General features: G+C 52.7%; 1 protein-coding gene across 2 annotated transcripts in view; it reads right to left on the bottom strand.

Annotated features, from left to right (window-relative positions):
- Positions 1–5,019: 5,019 nt before the first annotated feature.
- The window catches only part of GNA12 (G protein subunit alpha 12), a 116,751-nt gene continuing 100,686 nt past the window's right edge, over positions 5,020–21,084 (bottom strand). The window contains exons 3-5 of one of the 2 annotated variants that reach the window (XR_013831715.1): positions 13,721–13,771; positions 11,678–12,648; positions 5,020–10,711 (exon numbers count right to left, since the gene is read on the bottom strand). Coding sequence is in view for 1 of the 2 variants with exons in the window: in XM_079946289.1 (XP_079802415.1) it covers positions 12,079–12,648; positions 13,721–13,771 (621 nt within the window). In the remaining variant the exon portion in view is untranslated. Of the gene's footprint in view, positions 10,712–11,395; positions 12,649–13,720; positions 13,772–21,084 lie in introns of those variants that run through there. The other variant, XM_079946289.1, reaches the window with a different exon arrangement.

Raw genomic sequence — 21,084 nt, 5'->3', positions numbered from 1 at the left:
AGCTGCAGTGTGGACAGAGCGTACCCCTGGGGCTGGGCTGGAGCATCCTGCTCTAGGGCGGCTCACTCACGGGGCTGCCGCGTGATGGCCGAGGGCCAGGGCCTTGGTCCTGTCCGGGTGGCTTGGGCTTCCGTGTAGTATGGCGGCTGGCTACCAAAGGAGGGGTTTCCTGGAGTCACGTGGAAGACGTGTAGCCTCTCGGGACCCAGCCATACTCCGTTAAGGCCGCCTGAAAGGCTCACCCAGGCTCACCCACAGGGAGGGGATGGAGATCCCACCTCCTCATAGGGGTGTGGTGAGCTTCTGGAAGAGCTCGGGAGGTGAGAAAACAGGAAAAACCTGCCCCAGTTAGCATCTGCTGCTCAGATTGGCCATCATACCTCCGGCAAAATCTTACCTGTTTTTCTTCTGCAAAAGATTAACGACTGGAATGATGTAAGCACACACACAGGTGACGAAGAGAGAAGAGCCTGGCTCAGACTGAGGGAGGGAGCTCAAGGGGTCGTTACGAGATTCTTAGTGCTGTCTGTCTGCAACTGTGGCCTTTGGCTCCCAACTGTGACGAGTGTCCCAAAAAAGCATTCTGAAGTGGGGAGGGACAAGCCACTTCCTCCACGGGCTTCACCAGTTGCAGATGGAGGACACTTTTTAAAGACAGCTGCTGGGAGGAAAGTTTTGAAATTAAAACGTTTAGGAGCAGAGATGATAGCTTCCTTCCTCTGCTCAAGTATCAGCCCAGGTTCTGCCCCTGCTGGGGGTGGAGAGCAGTTGGGGACAGTCCCCAGGGAGCGGCTTTTGACAGAGGAGGGGATAACGAACGCCATCTCCCATGGCAAAGTCACGGCTCACCAAGTTCAGGCTCAGACGTGGTACAGCTGGGCACCTTAACGGGGCTGAGCTGAAATAGCTTCAGATGACGGTTTCCGAGAAACAAGGGCCTGGTTTTTACTTATGCAGAAGCACCAAGTCAGAATCATCTCATCTCATCTCCTTATCTGTCAAAGGCCCCCCTGCAGGTCAGAAGGAGAGGCCTCCGAGCTTTCCCGCGGACCCTCTCGGAGCCCCTCACTCTCTGGTGGGACTGGGTGGAGGGGCTTGAATGGAGCTAAAAATACTTTGGGGTCGTGGCGTTGTGTCACCGTTCCCGTGTGAGATGGGGCTGGGACATCCACGCATGCCTCAACACATGTGGAAACTGTGTCCTGGTTAGGGGCGATGGGAAGCAGGGCCCTGGTCAAGAGGTGACAGACCCTCTTCCTGCCTCTCATTCTTCCCCCTCTTCTTCCCCAAAGCCCAAACTCATCGTCGGAGGGAGAGGAGGACTGTTCTCAACTCCTTCCTCCCCACCTGCGGGGCAGGAAAGTGGGATTAGCCCGGGAGCCCCTCCGCCGGCCCCCCTGTTTCCAGAGCGTGGGTCGGGGGAGGGATGTGGGCCTGTTAATACTGTCCCGTGGGACATCTGATTCAGGCCTTTCTGGGAGGAAAGCAATCTCTGAAAGGGCTTAAAAAAATAAACACACAATAGCTTACCCGAGCAGCTAATATTAAAACGAAGAGTCCAAATTTAGATCCCACCAAGTTCAAAGGAGCGGCTGTAGCATTCCAGGGACGGACACACACACACACACACACACACACAAGGTCCATTCGCGGGGCCACAGGAGCTACTCTGCAGACCCGCCAGGCAGGGCCAGGCGGCTAGACCCTCATCCGTCTGCGGAAAGACAGGGAGCTCGTCCTTGCAAATAAAGCCCCCCTTTGAACCTGTCCTTCTAAGTACCAGGGAATTTCTTACATCCCTGCAAGGTAGATACCTTGATCCCATTTTATGGTTAAGGGAGCTGAGAGGTTTGCTCATCTGCCTGAGGCTGCAAAGCAGGGCCTGAGAGTCCCAGCGGGTCTGCTCTGACTTAGCCCTGCGTGTTCCGGGTCTTAGGAAAGCACACCGGGGAAGTCTGAGCAGGCAGAGAGTCAGGAGGAAAGCACAAGGCTTGGGAGGTCTGCACCCCGGGCTCCCTACTTGGGCCGCAGCCCTGCTGGCTCTGCCCTGGCTTCTAAGGTGGCCAGGAAGCTGCCTAGTGGCTGCAGCACTTCTGGGCCAGAGACTCCCCAGAGGGCCGAGGAATGGCCTGGGTGGGTGGGTGGCTGGCTCTCTGGGCGAAGATGCCAAGGTAAAGAGAGCCCGGAGCTGCTGGGGCTTTGATTTGTTTGTAGAAAGAGGGCGAGGCCCCAGCAGGACTATTTTTACCCTGAAGACCGGGAGGATCAGGGCTTTGCTGGGCGGCTCCCGACTGAGCTGGAGCCCACGCGCCCGGGAGTGGACAGAGGCCTCTTCCAGGCCGCCTTCGCCCGCTGCGGCCAGGCTGCAGAGGGCGGCTGGCGCCGGGGACCCGAGGCCCGGCCGGCCCTCGACCCCCGCCTGCCCCAGCACTGGAGTCTCTAGTGGAGCCAGATGCATCCTGGTGGCTGTAGGGACGACTGTCCACAGAGGAGCCCGGTTCCAAGGAAACCCCAGGAAGCAGCAGATTTACGGCCCCTAGAACGACAGGCTGTGGAAACTAAGCACCGAGAAGAATCTGGGAAATGCCTACTGCGTGGCTGACAGCACCACGGCCTTGGGAGCTGCTGAAACCCGTGCGAAGAGCCTGCCTCTTCCAGCGCCCCCATCTGGGAGAGCCCAAAATAACCGAGGCTTGTTTTTGAACTCTGCTTCTTGGGTAAAGAGACGGATGAAAACGAGCTACGTCAGGGGTTTATTTTAAAAAACAATTTCCAAGAGGCGTCCCAGGGCCACTACGTGTTCAGTCCAATGCCCCTATCCCAGCGGCGAGCCAGGGCGGCCGAGGACGCGCTGGTCAAAAAGGCGACTCCTGGGCTGCTGGAGGGGACCCGTGGGGCATCCCACCTAGCGCACGACCCTGGCTCTCCGCACCCTAGCCGGAAGGGAAGCCAGGTCCCCCGGGAGGCCACCAGCGCTTCCGTCAGCATCCTCTCTGCTGAGCCCTCCTGTCCCTCCCGGCCACGACGCAGCTGAAACGCCCTACAGCCAGGCCCGCGTGGCTTCCCTCGCGTCCCCCGGATGGTCTGAGACATTTACCGTGTGGTCCTTATGGTGTCCCGTGGTCACCACGGGGATGTCTGTTGGCCTCTCACTGGCCGGTGATCAGTGGGGAACCAGTCAGGAAACCCACTCCCAGGCCGCTGCGGCGCCTGCAGTCTGCACTCACCTGCCACGGGGACAAGGCAGGACAAGGTGGGACGAGGCGGGACGCTCCCGGGGTGGCGCTGACCCGCCAAGGCCGACCGGCTCCTCCTCTTTCCCTCCTTCAGCCTTTGAGCCACAAAAGGTGATTTATTTTCACTGTTTCTCGCAGTGCCTGCCCAAAGCAAGAGGGGATTTCAAAAGGGGGGCGGGGCTGACCGTCTACACTGGACGGTGGTTGCAGCCGAAGCTGGGGGGATGCTGGGGGGCGGCGGGGAGCGGGGGCTGTGTCTGCCTCTGTCCTCCTGCCCAGCTCGGACTGTCAGTGGGGACGCCCCTGGGGAAGCCCTGCCGCCCTCCTGGTTCAATGGGGGGACGGAGCTGGTGGCAAAGGTGTTCCTGGAAGGAGAGGAGAGAGCCCCACGGGGACCCAAGGGTACAGATGGCAGCTCTTCTGAGAGCAGCACCTCGTGTCAAAGGCAGGGGCACAGGGGAGCAGGTCCACCTGTGCCAGCAGCAGAAAGTGCAGGGAGGGGCTCCCCATCTACCTGAACTGGCACTGAGTCATCGTCCGCCCTTGCCCCTGGGGAAGGACCAGGGCCGTTCCTCTGAACGTCCGTTTGGGGAGAGTCCCCTTCGGTGGACGGTGGGGACAGTGGCGTCTGGGCTGCCACCTCACCTCAGGTGAGCGGGACCCAGGCTGCGGGAGCTTCTGGGAGCAGAGGTCGACACTCCTCTTTCTTCCTCTGTCCTCGGGCCTCCCCGGCCCTCTCCCGCTTCTCCCTGAAGCAGCCGGTAAAAGTGGGGCTCCCGTTAGCTCAACCCCGGCTTGTCACACGCTCCGAGCAGAAGCGAGGCCTGAAAAAGGTGAAGGAAGGTCCAGGGGACCGTGGCCCCTCGTCCCCCCCATTGTTGGCCCCCAAAACAGGCCTTTCTCAGTGGCAACACCTTCGTCGGATTATGTGAGCTTCAATCACAACTTGATTAAACGACTCGATCGGCCTCGTTCTTATGTTTAAAAGTCCAGAAGCCAAGTGGAAACACACGCACACGTAGGCATCTTAATACCGGGATTATGGATGACTTCGACGTACAGAATAAATTCTGTGTAATTCAACTTTTTAATGCTTACAGATTACATTTTCAATCTCCAAATTAATGCTACAAAACCTGAATCCTGAGGGAAGAGGATGATATTCTAGAAGTCTAACTGAAAACAAGAGAATTCATCACTTGAATGTAATAAGTAGTTCCTTCTTGCTTGGAATGCACAGTGCCCGTTAGACTCGACTTGCAGTGCGGCCAGCGCTTTCACTGTGTGTGCACCTTCTAGAAACGGAATGGTCTGTTCTCCTCCTTAGAAGGGCCTCCTCTCAGAGACTCGGATCCTTGTTGATGTGGACAGACTGGGAGAGTCTTTATTTATCCACGACACGTCCACCCAACACACATCCACTAGACACCTCTTCTGCTCTAGTCACTCTGCCCAAAGTTTAAAAAAAACCTTATCCACTGCACTGGCTCACTTCATAAATGCTTGTTCCTTGTATCCATGCTTCTCAGGGTGAAGGTTGATGTTTTTGATGCGACATAACAAAAAGGCTACTTTTTCTTTTTTTGGGGGGAGTGTCATTACTTCTACTTATACTAACATTACCTACAACATTTCTTCTGCGGTGACCCTGGAGGTTCGACGTTGTCACTCAGCTGTGTTCTTGCATTTCATCCAGACTGCAGTCTGTACTTGTGACGTCGTTGAGACATGCCTGACCCTATGGTTGAGTAAACACTGGAGAGTACGTGGGATCCCTGCCAGGGAGGGGACGGGATGAGGGAGCAGAGTCCGAGGCCCAGACCCCAGGCTCTAACCACCCACCCACCCCTCTCCTGCCCGGTGCCCACTGGAGCCCTGGCCACCCGCCCCAGGGGTGGAGCTTCACCCAGGAAGCTGGCAGACACAACAATGAACACGCACTCAGGGACCCAGTAACATGCTCCCCGTTCAGGGGGCCTCGCTCATGGCTGCCGCAGGGCGCCAGGGACGCAACACACCAGAAGAATGTAATTTACGGCAAGTTTTAATAGATTTATAAAAGTCGTATATACAAAACATGTTAAACTAACCCCCGCAGCTATACAATACACTTTTTACACTGCATCATGTATCTCTTAACCTGGAACACAGCATCTGTAAACCGAGGCCTGTCCCCGCTGTGGGTGCCATTATGGGGGGGAGGGGAGGGGTGTGGAGCTGCAGCGACACCCCAGGGGCGGCGCCCGTGACCCAGCACTCGGCTGTGGCCCTTGAACTTCCTTTCCGAGTGGAGCGAGCCCGGGAGAGCTCAGAGCTGTTTCTGCAGCCGCTGCCGCAGCAGATTATCCCCACAGCCCTGCCCCGCCACGGGGTCCCCCACGCCCTACAGGGGCCACAGCACGGCACTGAGGAGGTGAGCTGAGGACGTGGCAGAGCGGAGGGGGCCGAGCACACAACACTGAACTTCCTGGCTGCGCTCGTGTCAACATAGAATAACATGCCTGCCAATTTTAGCTGCTTCGAATGGACTGGAGGAAAAGACACTTGGAATGTTTTGCCATTTGCATTAACAGGTCAAGAGGTAATGCTTTAAGGTCCTAGAGATGGGCAGACTCAATAGAGATCGCTTTTAAATTTCTTGATAAACAGGCTTGTTAGAGAATCTAACAGTTAAGATGACGGTCAGAAAGTTTCACTGGGTGCCCGTGAGCCCTCCTGGGACAGGCCTTGGCCCCGGCTTCCACAGACTCCGCAGTGAGAGCTCTGGCCACCTGTTTGCCAGTGAACCTGGAAAAGGTGCCCGGGCTCGTCCAGAAAGCTTGGGTGAAGAGGGAAGCCACAGAGAACCGGCTTGGTTAGCCCGACTGTCAGATCAAGGCTGGTTCCACGTTTGTGACCTGAGTTCCAGAGTCTTCTAGGTGACAGTGCTCTCTGCCCGGCGTGGGCACGGACCTCTTTAGAAGACAGCCGGACAGACGGTGGTGAGGAGACCTCCTGCGTCCCCCAAGGCTGCGGGGGGCGTCCCCGGGGGCCGGGCCCTGAGCAGAGGGGCTAAGGCCCCAGGGCAGAGGGTTCAGCTGCAAGGCGCGTGGCAGTCCCGTGAGATGCCGTAAAGCGCCCAGGCTGCTGCGGCAGCACACCTGGCCAGTTGCCACTCAGGGTGGGGCCTCCCGGAACCCCATTCTCAGTTCCTTCCCGACTGGAGAAATTCTGAAGTCGGCTGAAGAGCTGGGCCCCTGGACCAGCACCGGGAAGCAGCAGAACCCACAGCGGAGGGCCTGTTTCCCCCGACTCACAAGGGTCATGCTCTCAGCTGCCCCTACATTGGACTTCTCTCGGCCGGACTCCGGGTCAGCCTCACCAGGCGGAATGCGCGGCCCACCCCTCCCCAGTGCCCACACCGCCTGGGCCACCAGAGCGGTCTGGCTCTGCAAGCTGCCGGGAAATGCGGTCCCGCGGGGAACCTCCACCTTGACTGTGAACAGCTGCGGTGATGTTCATTTGGGGGAATCACTCGGCTTTTGAAAGCACAAAATAAACTGTGTTAATAAAAAGGCGCCCGATGACAAGCCTGGAACAGACAGATCAGGACGACTGTGAGCCCGCGCGGCTCAGCCCCGTCGACACCTGCCGGCCGCGCAGAGTGCCGGCTGCCTGCCCGGGAGGAAACGCGGGCTGGTCCAGGAACCCCAGTAGCTGCTCTAGTGTTTCACTGTGGTTTGTGTTACACACACACAAAGAAACCCTCCGGAATCAAAACACTACCTTCACAACCAGCTTGGAAGTGGAGAACCCAGTTTCCAGGGGGAGCCAGGTGTGCGCTTCTCTGTGAAGCAAGCCACAGGGCCGCGTTTACAGCAAGTCTTCAGGTCCCTATAATAAGCACCTCACAGCGACGTGCCAAGGTCCTCGCTGGATCTGAGGAGGAGGGAGGCGTCATAGGTCGGGTGGGACACAAGAGCAGTTCCTGCTTGTTCTCAGCTACTCCACACCCTAATCGCAGGCTGCCGGGGAGGGCCTGCTGCCCTAGAGTTCTGCGTTTTGGGGCAGGAATCTCACGGTCTGTTTCTGAGTTCCACCCCATTTCCTACCTCTTGCTGCACTCAGACGCCGATTCCCGGGAACATCCATCCTGCTAGGATGCTTGAGAACTCACTCGGGCTGGCAACATCCCGCTCCTTCCCACGGTGACCTGGGGCGGGAGGCTCGCGTAGCAAGTTCCCACGCTGAGCAGCGCTCCGCTCTCCTAGGGGCTCACGACCACCGTCAGGGTCAGCAGAACCCCTGCAGGTGTGTGGTCCACACCGAGGAGCCGCTCTGGGTGTGGCGCATCCCATGCCATCCAGCGAGAGGCGGGCACTGGGGGTGCTTCTGGCAGGTAGCAACCTGTTGTGCTTTGAAGTAGGTTTTCACCTGAAAAGGCGCCAACATGGTGTGGAAACCGAAACCACCTATTTCAGTGCCCTCCTGCGCGCCAGCGAACACCCAGCCTCTAGTTCCAGCAGGTTCCGGAGGGCGGGACCTGGCAGGAGAGGGCGGGCCCACACGAGTAGCTGGGCCTCGCGTGCCGTGAAGTCCTCCTCCAGCAGAAGGTAGGAACCACACACCAAGAGTGGGACCGAGGAAGCGGAGTGGCCCTTCCACGCCCCAGGGGCTCCCCTCCACCCACAGCGAGCCTTCCCCTTCCCTGAACTCAGCATGGACCGCGTGCCACCTGCCGTTAAGGGCTGTCAACACAGCGAGTGCCAGCCTCTGAGCCGCCTTAACCAAGCAGCTCCTTCCTCTGGGGACCCGCCACCACCCTCTTCAGGGCCCAGCAGGTGCCTCACAAACTCAGTCAGTAAAAGCAGCCCTTGCTCAGGGGGGCTGAGCTCTCAGCCCCCCGCCAGCTGCAGGCCCAGCACCAACCTTGGCACCAGGGCCTGCGCCCGCCCCGAATGCCGAGTCCGTGAAACGCAGGGATCCCACACGCAAGGCCCACCTCTCCCTAGCGCCGCCAGGCAGACTGTAAAAGGGCTCGTCCTCTCCTTCAAGCAGAGCTCTCTAAAGTTCCGGGCATCACTGAGGAATGAGGTTGCTGAGCGCATCTGATGTACCTTACGGAGAAGGTAGCGTCAACAGGCCTGAAAGGACCACCCGACATGCTGCTGAAGGCTTAGTGGGAACTTCTGCTCTTCACTTAAACCACAACAGAAAAGCCAGCATCACTTTCTTCCTGAGGCAGGTCGTAGGTCACAGCAAGGGGAGGATTCGGGGGCCAGCACGTTGTGGACCACAATTCCAGCGGCCTGGAGGGAGTCCTCCATGGTCCTCTGCTTCATGGCCTGTGACCCCGGCTGCACAGCAACCACCTGGGAAACCAGGAGTGCGTCCACGTGATGCTGTACTGCACAGGTTCTGGGTGGCTCAGCCCAGGGCTTTGCAAAGCCCCTCAGGTGACCTGACTGCGGCGCCAGAGCCGAGCATCGTGATCTGATCCAACTTTTACAAATGGGGAAACTGGAACTCAAAGACCTTAGCCCTCAGCCACGTGGATAATGACGAGTACAAGTTTCTCTGGGGGCGGGGGGGGGGGCAGTTCTGCCTTCCCCACATGTGGACGCACACAACGCCTACCCGGGTGATGGCCACTGGACAATACATACGTGCCTTTTCTACAAGAGAATCCTGAGCGCCACGAGCTCCGTCGGCTGGGAAGCATTCGCACTTTGCATCAGAGGTTTCTTCGTTTTGTGATGGGGACGGTCACCCCACGGGGTTGCGGAGAAAAGAGTTCCCACCCTTGCCTTCCCTTGGGCTTGGCCCAGCCTCCTGTCTCTGGCCACATCCACATCCATCACCAGGTCCTCTCCTCGGGCCCCCAGGTCTCAGAGCAGCAGGATCCCTCCTTCACACACACACGTGTCTTTACATGTATTTGCCCCGTTCCTTGTCCTGAAGTCGTGTTCTAGAGGCATCCACTCAGTGACAGCGCTCCTGTGTCCCACGTGGAAATAAAAACTGTGATCGACAAGTAATGAACCTGTGATCGACAAGTAATGATCGACAAGTAAGGAACATTAGGAGTTATCCAACTGCTCTGAATTTTGGGGACTGTCAAATTAATGTTGACTGCACATGCTGAGTTATTTTCTATTACGCAAAGGAAAACTGAGGATACATCCAGAGACTGAAGGTGGTCAGATCATCAAACCAGCCCCTCCTGCCAATGCTAAAATGCTGTGCAAAGTGTAAGTGGTGAGCAGTTCACCCCGACTGCTCTCCTCCTAACGGTGCCTTTACTCACGATACCAAGTTAGTGTCTGTTCCCAGTATGCCCAAGTTAGTTAGTCATAACTAATAATCTTGTTTCAAGATTATTTCCTGATCTTGGAGTTGAAATAACCTGACTCATTTTTATCAAAGAAGTAAAAAAATTACAAGAATAAAGAGTCTAGAGAACTCTCTATATAAATTACAAAGCTACAATGCAATATCTTTAAAACAATTTCTCTACAAACTGAAGGGTTAAAAAAATATTTCAGTAAAAAACGTACATGTGTCCTTATGTGTAAACAGTATAACTATGAGGAAAATATCTTAGTTTGAGGAAGTTTATTGTTACATTTTTGTAATAACAGATGAGGCACAACTATCTCAATAAAAAAAGACAATAATCGAGGGTAACAGTGAAATTAAAATAAAAAAATAGAAAAGCCTAAGGTTTTGGAGAGAAAAGTGACTATAATCTATGTGTAGAAAGGCTGTAAATGGTTTCAGTTGACCTTGCAAAGAGCGATCTTCTTCTCGGAAGCCGACCAATCATGGCATTGAGGGCTGGGCGCCTTGCCAGGACTAAGCCGTCCACTCAGCTTACCGTGAAGAGGGGAGCCCGGCCGCAGCGGGGAGAGCGGGTCAGTTCTGGGCCAGGCAGGGGCCCCCCTCGGGCCATCCCCCCTGCTTCCCAGTCCGCTCAGCTTCCCTGTCTATACCAACTCGCTTCCGCCTCCGAAAGCAAACCAGCAGCCGCGTCAGACGGTTGAAAGGACAAACGGCGCTTGCTGACCGTGCTGACCCCACTCGCCAGCAAGACGTTCGGACGGGCACCTGCACCGGCTACGCCGACCGCCCCCTCCGCCAGACCACAGGGAGCGCTGCCAGGCTGGTGAGGAAGCGCGTGGGTCCCGACACACGTGTGAGACCTGGAACCCGGCGGGCGAGGAGCGCTCGTGCCCCAGGACAGGTCCTCTGAGCAGCGACGGCGGGGTCTCGGGCCGCCCTGACGCAGCCTGTTGAGAATGTTCTTTTTTCTTTCAGCCTCGGTCATCGGCCCCGATCCCGGGGCTCGCCCTCTCAGTTTATGAAGAGCCACAGGAAGCAGTACAAAAACAGCAACTTTTCTCCAGCCAAAAAAAAGCCGAAACCCCAGCGAACATCGACAGGAAGCCTCGAGCGCCCAGAGAGACAGGATTTCATGTCGTCTCCTCATTAAAACCCTGTGATAACAAGGCTGACTCAGAAGCAGTTTCTTTCCTCCCTTTCCTCCTGGGCCAGCATCTGCCACAAGATCCCTGTTTATCTGCTGGGTGAAGGCAAGCAAGCCACTCACCAGGGACACAGGACCGGGAACAGTGTGGCCTGGGGATGGGGCCCGGGGACGGTTACTTAACCACAGGAACATTCTGGTGCCACTGACAGAGGAAGCTTTTTTCTCTTTTAAATGCTAGGCAGGGTCCTCAACACGCCAGACACTTTTGAGTAGAGTAATACACAGTGGGGACCAGTTTGGAATGCAATGTATTTTTAAACACAGTGAAAGACACCTGGACAGAGTAACCGGACAAGTTAACTGAGTGTAAGATTGACCAGCTCGCGTCGACATTCACAGCCTCTGCAGTTTCACTCAGAGGAGACCACGTCCAACACTTTTCCTGCTACATGTGTACGTTAGTAGAAGCAAGAGACCGTGATGAGAACCTCGATTCTCGGCCACCAGGAGGCAGCGCGGAGCCCGGGGGCAATAACGAGGGCTCCGCTGGCAATGCCGCCAGCTCTCGGAAGCCCCTGAGAGGAAAGGAGCTCTCCACTTCCTCCAAAGAAGGAAAGGCTCCCTGCAGCCGACTGCAGCGTCGGAGACGACTGAGAAGACAGAAGAGTCATCTGCAAGGCCAGCTGGTTGAAGTTTTTGCCGAGGGGCAGGGAGGGTGGGCACAGAGGCAGCGGGCACTGCCCTGTGCAGAGGGGAGGGGGCAGGGCGGGAAGAAAGTGCAGGCTGTGGGGCCTTAAGTCCACACTGCCAGCTCTCACTGCCACCCTCTCATCTGACAGCCGGGCCAGGGCCTCTCGGGACATCGGCACAAGAGACTTAAAAGGCAGCACGCTCCCTTGGGGAAGTGGTGGCGACAGCCCACGCTTCACCTCCTACAAACCACCCTCCCCCCCGCCCCGGCAACACTCCTCACCAAGCACTCTCGAGTTAGAGAGAAAAGCCATCTGCAAAGATGTCGGTTTTCGTGTCTCTGTCATTAAAGACAGAGTGTGTGCGCACACACACGCAGTCCTCGATTACATTGTGTCAGAGAAGGAATAGCTTCTGTAAAAAGAAAGAAAGCTGTGTTATTAAGCACTACACATTAATACCAAAGTGATCGCTCGGATTTTCAGTAGTTTCACTAGTCCCCAGGATTCAGTAGCTAACATCAAAGTGTCGCGTCCTTTGGCCTAGAGCATGGCGGGCCTCACGGCACCCCTGAGCCAGGTGTTGGGGGCACGGATTCGGGAAACCCGCTCCGGGGCACCGGGGAGATCTGGCCTGTGGCCGGCGAGGCTGCTGAAGGACCACAAGAGTGAGGGGCGTCCTCCTTCACTGCAACATAATATCCTTCAGGTTCTCTTGCAGGATGGTGTCCTTCACAGCGTGAAACACGAAGCGGATGTTCTCGGTGTCTATGGCGGTGGTGAAGTGGTGGAAGAGTGGCTTACTGCGATTCCGTCTCTTCCGGTCGAAACACTGGACCAGGTAGCGCTGGACGTCCTCCAGCCTGTGGGGGTCACCCTTGAAGTCTGGGAAGTGCTTCTTGATGCTGACAGTCTTTACTTTCTCCACCAGGAGGTCCATCTTGTTGAGGAACAGGATGATGGAGACGTTGAAGAAGAGCTTGTTGTTAACGATGGTCTCAAAGATGTTCATGGACTCCACCAGGCGGTTGGTGCGCCTGTCTTCCATGAGGACCTGGTCGTACTCACTGGACGAGACCATGAACAGGATCGACGTGATCCCATCAAAGCACTGGAACCACTTCTGGCGCTGAGACCGCTGGCCGCCCACATCCACCATCTTGAAAGGGATTTTTTTGATGACAAAGTCATGCTCCACGATGCCCTTGGTGGCCTTCCTCGCCAGCAGGATGTCCTGCTTGCTAGGAAAGTAATTCTGTAAAATAGGATAAGGGAGAAATTCAGGAGAGGAAGAACATGAGAAAACAAGAACAAAAAGATGGGGTGGAAGGAAAGAGAGTTACAGTGACTTTTGAGAGAAGCTGAACCAAATACCAGAAGCAACTTTCAATTACAAAAATATAAACTCACCATGAAACAAAAAGTGAAGGAACTAAACAGCTCATTTCAAAATGAACAAAGGCTCATCAGGCTGAGGAAGGGTTATCAGAATCTTCACTGTTAGGCCCCACTGCAACCTCATCGGCTTTCTTCTCCACAGGAGACTTCCATCTTTTTTTTCCTGCACCATAGCTACCTTTCTGTTTTTCTAACTTCTAGGGCACACGCATTCCAAACCCTTACTATGAACTGACTTAACTTAGGTTTTGCAACGCTATTTAAACTTAGCCTGCAATATATTTAATATGTTATCCTTGGAGGACTCTTAAAGTCTTTAGCAACACACGGGCAACTGTGGTCACTCAAACCACTTTGATCCTGCACTATTAACAATCCTCCAGTGATTACTGCACACCAGCACTCACGCATCATCCTTGCCAAAGATCCAAACAGGGCTGAAGCCTCTAGCGCCAACGACCAATTCATGAGGCACAGAGCGGGGAGAGAAACACCTTCAACAACACTGCAGGGATGGAAGAGCAAAACTGAGACGCGAGAAACCCTGCAGGAGAAATAATGTACTTACTCCAACAAATAAACTGAAAGGAGGAAAAGATGGAAGGAGAAACCTAAAGAATAAAAGAAGTCCAAGTGCCATGGACCAGTTGCAATGGATGGACCGTAATAGGATGTTGACTCAAACTACTGAAATAAAGCAGCAGCCACAAGAAGACACTAATGAGACAACTGGGAAAGTCTCAAACCTGACTTGATGTTAAGGAATTACCGCTAATCTTTTAGGAGCAATAATGGCATTGCAGTCGCCTGACACCACAAACACGGCTCATGAGGATGGCGAAAGCCCTCACCGCTTGGGCTGCTTTGGTCTCCACACAAATGTTTTCTAATCCTGGATCACAGACGCCTGGGGTGGGGGTCTTACTCACCAGCTGGCCAATCCGGTCCAAGTTATCCAGGAAGTACTTCACTGATTCACCCTGTCGTGGAGGAAATAAGAGTCACAACTCAGTCTAGGTTGAGGAACCCTGATTTGGTAAAATGACTGCTACTTTGCCTCTGTGTAAACAGGAAGGCAAAGTAAAAAGGCTAATAGCATACATGTATTTTTTTAAATTAAAAACACCATTAAAATTTAAAAATGCAATTTCTCTAGCTCTGATCCCAAAGTTCAAATTCAGACTGTGTTTTCCAAAGCGCCCCTGGCTTGATCCTGGTGATGGGCAGGGTACTGACTCCCTTCCTTCCCAGATATGGAGACTGGCCTGCTCCAGGCCACGCCACCAGGGAGCTAGCGCGTGAGATTAAGTGTCTGTGAATGGTTTCGCTCCTGGACAGCTGGCCCAAGGCACTCTAGCCACCGTCTTTGAGGCACATGACAAAACACGCACCAGTTTCTGGAAACAGGCCTGACATTCCATTATTACGTCACATATTTGTACGACCTGATTTACAGCCTCGAACGAGGGGACTCTTTGGTCTGGATTTCCGTGCTGGGATGACCAGTCTTTCTCTACCCACTGGACGTTCTCCGGACTGAACGTCGATACAAACCAGGGCCGTTCAATAGCCAGAGTGACCTTGAAAATCACCCACGGTCCTGTTCTCGGAGGACTGAACCCCCCAACGCGGCGGCACTCACGGGGCATAAGGAGCGTTCAGAGGGCCTTCAATGTCGATTACATGGAGGGAACAGAGGCAGTGGAAGTGAACGAGCAAAAGCTCCCCTTAAAAAGTGGGACGTTGATTATACCCCGTGTGCCCAGAGGACACGGCTTCCTGCAAGGTTGCACCGAGCCTCACTCTGCAGACAGGGACCGGCGAGGACGCTGGGAGAGTCCCCCAGGGAAGCCACGCCAGCCCCGTGTTCTCACGACAGTGGAGGGTGGCAACGAGGTGGCACTCTGGGCTTTTAAGGAGGAAGATCATCTGGAAGGTCCTGGATGGCAGCTTGAGCTGAGACTCGTAAAAGACGATGAGGAAAGACAGGAGCGGCAAGCCCTGGTTCCTCCCTCCCCATGGGCCTCCTCCGGGCCTGAAGAAGAAGCCGACGGGTGGGCTTCCTTCAGTGAAGAATCAACCTTCCCATGTTAAAATGGAGGCCTGTGGGTGATTCGGCAGAGAGCATTTTGTTTAAGGAACAGAAACACACCTTCCCTGCGTCACAGCACAGACCACGATTTGCGATACGACCTTCCTCCTGGGCACCCGTGCTGTCAGGGCACAGGCCGACTCTGCCCTGGGAGGCCGGGGTCCGGGCCGGCACGAACACCTCGCCTCCAGCTGCGGCCCCCAGCCCGCACACAGCTCCTCCCCGTGGAGGGGAAGCTGGGTTCAGTGCGGCAGGAGGTCGTGCCCCTTCCCGCAGCTGCCGATCGTGCCCTGCCGATTGGCACAGCCTGCCTCCTCCCATGGCCAGACAGGAAACAGCTGGTGAGTGAAGAGCTGCCAGAGTGGATGCCAACTCACCTGATTTACGGCTACTCCTTCCCCAAAGCTCCCATATCTCTCTTACCCCCCACCGCCTCTCATTCGGGGCCCTCGGAGGCACGACGAGAGCTCAAGAACAATCAAGGCACTGCCCGTGTCCCCCGTGCATCCTTCCAGGAAGGCGGGGCAGCGGGGGCGGCCCACAGCCAGCCTCCTGCCCGACTCGGGCGGGGGCTCCAGGCACAAAGACAGTGGGACCAGCACCCGCTCCCACCACCACCAGGCCAGGGGTCTTGGCCTGACTGGGCACAAAAAGTCACGGCAACGCAGATATCCCGGCCATGTTCTGTCACCACGGCATGACAGTCGTCCCGGTGGCAGGCACCGCGACATGGGTGCAAGTGCAGAACCCTGACACGCAGACGTGACCTGCAAAGCGTCCCGAGGACAAAAGTAGGCATGAGCTAAACACAGACTATTAAGAAGGGGAGGAAATCCTTTTCTCCCAGTTTGACTTTATTTCTAACGATTGCGTTTGAAATCAGGGTCGGACCAATGGACCTTAAAACACACCAAATGCTAACATAAACGGACCTTTACAGTTTGTTTCTCCACCAGAACGGTCTGTTTAATCATCTCACCAGCTTGTTTCACAACCTCAAAGGCGGTGACTTATTGGTGACTCCGCTGCTCTGCATGGTTGGTGGCCTTGACTCTTTCCAGAAGAATCATGTATGACGTCGGAGAGGGGAGAAATCCTGCTTCACCTGGACAATAAGCTACCGGGTCCACGTTAGAGCCGCTGTTGAACCGTAAGGCAGAGGACTACACCATTCTGCTCTCCAACGCGGGGCTGGCGGGAAGGGGACAGGAGGGGATGAGAAACCAACGTGCTCAGACCAGAAATTGGCCCATAACCTGGGCGCGCCGCGCCATCCTGCTGGGCTGAGTTGGAACCGCGGTCGAGGTCACTGTGGTTTATTGTCAGAGACCGGAGAGCACGTCACTCCACTGGACATGTAGCAATAGGCTTCACGATCCCCACAGCGTCAGCTCATTTAAAGGTCCAGGTTTACACTTCTGATCTATCCTCAACACCAGGAGAACGCGGTCATGTCTTCAGAGAATAGTGTCTGGCAGAACCTGAGATGCTAACCTGAGATTAACCACTCAGACTTTGCTACAGACTGAATGTCTGTGCCCCCTGCCCCCCATTCACATGCCGAAGCCTATTCCCCAGTGTGATGGTGTTAGGAGGTGGGGCCTCTGGGGGTGCTGAGGTCATGAAGAGGGAGTCCTCACGATGGGATCAGTGCCCGTATCAGAGGGACCCCGGAGGGCTCCCTCCTGCCTCTGCCACGTGAGGACACAGCGAGAAGACGCTGTCTATGAACCCGGAAGCGGGCCGCCACCCGACACTGAATCTGCCCGCGTCACGGACGTCCAGCCTCCAGAACTGTGAGAAACAAACGCTCGTTGTTTATCTGTGGCGTGTTTATTACCGCAGCCTGAATGCACTAAGACAGCACCTCGGTAGGAGGAGGCGACGTGATCCCAGTCTTCTCCTGACAGCTACTGGGGCAACGTGGTCTAACAAAAAGGAGGAAATGGAAAACAGGCTTTTTACAACCCTGCTTGGTTTGAAAAATCTATATCACTTAAGATTGCTAAAAACATGGATTCATGGATCAGACAAAACACAACAAATTCATTAGCTCAGAGGCCACCAAACACATACTTGACATCAGCCCGCCCTCCCGACCCAACGCTCCCGGCAAAGCACTGACCCTTATTAGCTCCGGATGGATGGCTGAGGTGGGGCCTCGCGGGTGAAGAGGGGGCTGTTTCAAGAAGGAGCAGCAGGTTTATCTGGGGCCCGTGCAGCTGTGCTAGGCACAGACGCCGAGCGTGACGTGAGGGACGTGCGCAGGGGCCAGGCTCATAGCACCAACGAAGAGAATCATCTTTTTGGCAAATGGACTCTGTTCTTCACCGAATCTTCACTGGACGCTCCTATCACCCACAGCTCTAGCAGAGGTCATACACACTCAGGGCTCCATATTCAAGGCTTCTTTCTGTCCGGCACCATCAGACAGACCCTCCTGCACACCCACCCCACCCTCCGTGACAGCCCCCGCAATACTGAAGCCACTCCTCCGTCGCACGTCGGCCTCAGGCACCCATTCAGCCCATTTAGGCCTGAGGACAGAGCCTCAGCTCTTGCAGCGCGGAGCAAGCCCACTCTGGTCACATCTCTTTCTCTGCCAGTAATCGATCCAGCCTCCCATACTTGGTTGAATTCTGGTCCATTCTGTCAGTGTCACAGGGGAGCTGTGTGCATGAAAGAGAGCCCGTCCAGGTCAAGAATCACTGGCAGAGGCCCCACAGGGGATGGAGAAAGGACAGAGGCGGGCGTGGGTTAGTCCGAGATGCAAAGGTGGAGGCAGGAAGCAAGCAAGGGCCAGCGAGTGGTTACAGAGGAAACGAACACTAACGCCCACTTCGGGACAGGCAGCTTTCCAGTTCCTAGTCCTGTATCTGTCTACACACGAGCGGTTCCTGTGTTCCTGGACTCAGCGGAAGTAACTGTAGAATTCTAACACAGGGCTTGTCAATGTGAGCACGGGGATTCGAAGATTTAGTTCACTCGCTCAGACGCCACAAATCAGGAGACAAACCTCAAAGCTGCTGTATATTAGAAACAACAGACTACTCTAGATGTCAGATTTTCATTTCCATCACTTAATAAATATTGAATTTATGATTTAATTTCCATTTAATAGAGATGCTAACCCCACAACCTGTTTGAATAGAGAACTTTTAAAAATACTTTAGAGGATAGACCTTCAAGATGGTGGAGGAGTAACACGCGGACATCACCTTCCTCCCCACAGATACATCAGAAATACATCTACATGTGGAACAACTCCTACAGAACACCTACTGAATGCAGGCAGAAGACCTCAGACTTCCCAGAAGATATATTATATATATATATATATATATATATATATATATATATATATATATATATATATTTTCCTTTTTCTCTTTTTGTGAGTGTCTATGTGTATGCTTCTTTGTGTGATTTTGTCTATATAGCTTTGCCTTTACCATTTGTCCTAGGGTTCTCTCTGTCCGTTTTTTTTTTCTTTTTTCTTTTGTATAGTTTTTAGCGCTTGTTATCATTGGTGGATTTGTTTCTTCGTTTGGTTGCTCTCTTCTTTCTCTTTTTTTATTACTTTTTAATTTTTCCTTTTAATTAATTTTTTATTTTAATAACTTTATTTTATTACTATTATTTTCTTTCTTTCTTTCCTCCCTTTTCTTCTGAGCCATGTGGCTGACAGGGTCTTGGTGCTCCAGCCGGCTGTCAGGCTTGTGCCTCTGAGGTGGGAAAGTCGAGTTCAGGATATTGGTCCACCAGAGACCTCCTGACTCCACGTAATATCGAACAGTGAAAGCTCTCCCAGAGATCTCCATCTCAACGCTAAGCCCCAGCTCCACTCATGACCAGCAAGCTACAGTGCTGGACACCCCATGCCAAAACAACTAGCAAGACAGGAACACAGCCCCACCCATTAGCAGAGAGGCGGCCTAAAATCATAACAAGGTCACAGACACCCCAAAACACACCACCGGACGTGGTCCTGCCCACCAGAAAGACCAGATCCAGCCTCATCCACCAGAACACAGGCACCAGTCCCCTCCACCAGGAAGCCTACACAACCCACTGACCCAACCTCAGCCACTGGGGGCAGACACCAAAAACAACAGGAACTATGAACCTGCAGCCTGCGTATAGGAGACCCCAAACACAGTAAGGTAAGTAAAATGAAATGAGAGAGAAACACACAGCAGATGAAGGAGCAAGGTGAAAACCCACCAGACCTAACAAATGAAGAGGAAATAGTCTACCTGAAAAAGAATTCAGAGTAATGAGAGTAAAGATGATCCAAAATCTTGGAAATAGAATGGAGAAAATACAAGAAACATTTAACAAGAAACTAGAAGAACTAAACAGCAAACAAACAATGATGAACAACACAATAAGTGAAATTAAAAATTCTCTAGAAGGAAGCAATAGCAGAATAACTGAGGCAGAAGAACGGATAAGTGACCTGGAAGATAAAATAGTAGAAATAACTACCGCAGAGCAGAATAAAGAAAAAAGAACGAGAAGAATTGAGGACAGTCTCAAGAGACCTCTGGGACAACATTAAACGCACCAACATTCGAATTATAGGGGTCCCAGAAGAAGAAGAGAAAAAGAAAGGGACTGAGAAAATATTTGAAGAGATTATAGTTGAAAACTTCCTTAATATGGGAAAGGAAGTACTCAAGTCCAGGAAGCACAGAGGGTCCCATACAGGATAAATCCAAGGAGAAACACGCCAAGACACATATTAATCAAACTATCAAAAATTAAATATAAAGAAAAAATATTAAAAGCAGCAAGGGAAAAGCAACAAATAACATACAAGGGAATCCCCATAAGGTTAACAGCTGATCTTTCAGCAGAAACTCTGCAAGCCAGAAGGGAGTGGCAGGACATATTTAAAGTGATGAAAGAGAAAAACCTACAGCCAAGATTACTCTACCCAGCAAGGATCTCATTCAGATTCGATGGAGAAATTAAAACCTTTACAGACAAGCAAAAGAGAAGAGAATTCACCACCACCAAACCAGCTTTACAACAAATGCTAAAGGAACTTCTCTAGGCAGGAAACACAAGAGAAGGAAAAGACCTATAATAACAAACCCAAAACAATTAAGGAAATGGTAATAGGAACATACATATCAATAACTACCTTAAATGTAAATGGATTAAATGCTCCAACCAAAAGACATAGGCTGGCTGAATGGATACAAATACAAGGCCCATATATATGCTGTCTACAAGAGACCCGCTTCAGACCTAGGGACACATATCGACTGAAAGTGAGGGGATGGAAAAAAACATTCCATGCAAATGTAAATCAAAAGAAAGCTGGAGTAGGAATTCTCATATCAGACAAAATAGACTTTAAAATAAAGACTATTACAGGAGACAAAGAAGGACACTACATAATGATCAAGGGATCGATCCAAGAAGAAGATATAACAATTGTAAATATTTATGCACCCAACATAGGAGCACCTCAATACATAAGGCAAATGCTAACAGCCATAAAAGGGGAAATCGACAGTAACACAATCATAGTAGGAGACATAGTAGTGGGACACCCCACTTTCACCAAAAGACAGATCATCCAAAATGAAAATAAATAAGGAAACACAAGCTTTAAATGATACATTAAACAAGATGGACTTAATTGATATTTATAGGACATTCCATCCAAAAACAACAGAATACCCTTTCTTCTCAAGTGTTCATGGAACATTCTCCAGGATAGATCATATCTTGGGTCACAAATCAAGCCTTGGTAAATTTAAGAAAATTGAAATCATATCGAGTATCTTTTCCGACCACAACACTATGAGACTAGATATCAATTACAGGAAAAAAATCTGTAAAAAATACAAACACATGGAGGCTAAACAATACACTACAAAATAACTAAGAGATCACTGAAGAAATCAAAGGGGAAATCAAAAAATACCTGGAAACAAATGACAATGAAAACACAATGATCCAAAACCTATGGGATGCAGCAAAAGTAGTTCTAAGAGGGAAGTTTATAGCAATAAAAGCCTACCTCAAGAAACAAGAAACACCTCAAATAAACAACCTAAACTTACATCTAAAGCAATTAGAGAAAGAAGAATAAAAAACCCCCGAAGTTAGTGGAAGGAAAGCAATCATAAAGCTCAGATCAGAAATAAATGAAAAAGAAAGGAAGGAAAGAATAGCAAAGATCAA

The sequence above is a fragment of the Stenella coeruleoalba genome, assembly GCF_951394435.1.
Source record: "Stenella coeruleoalba genome assembly, chromosome: 15".
Taxonomy (NCBI): domain Eukaryota; kingdom Metazoa; phylum Chordata; class Mammalia; order Artiodactyla; family Delphinidae; genus Stenella; species Stenella coeruleoalba.
This window is presented reverse-complemented; position numbering and strand designations above follow the sequence as displayed.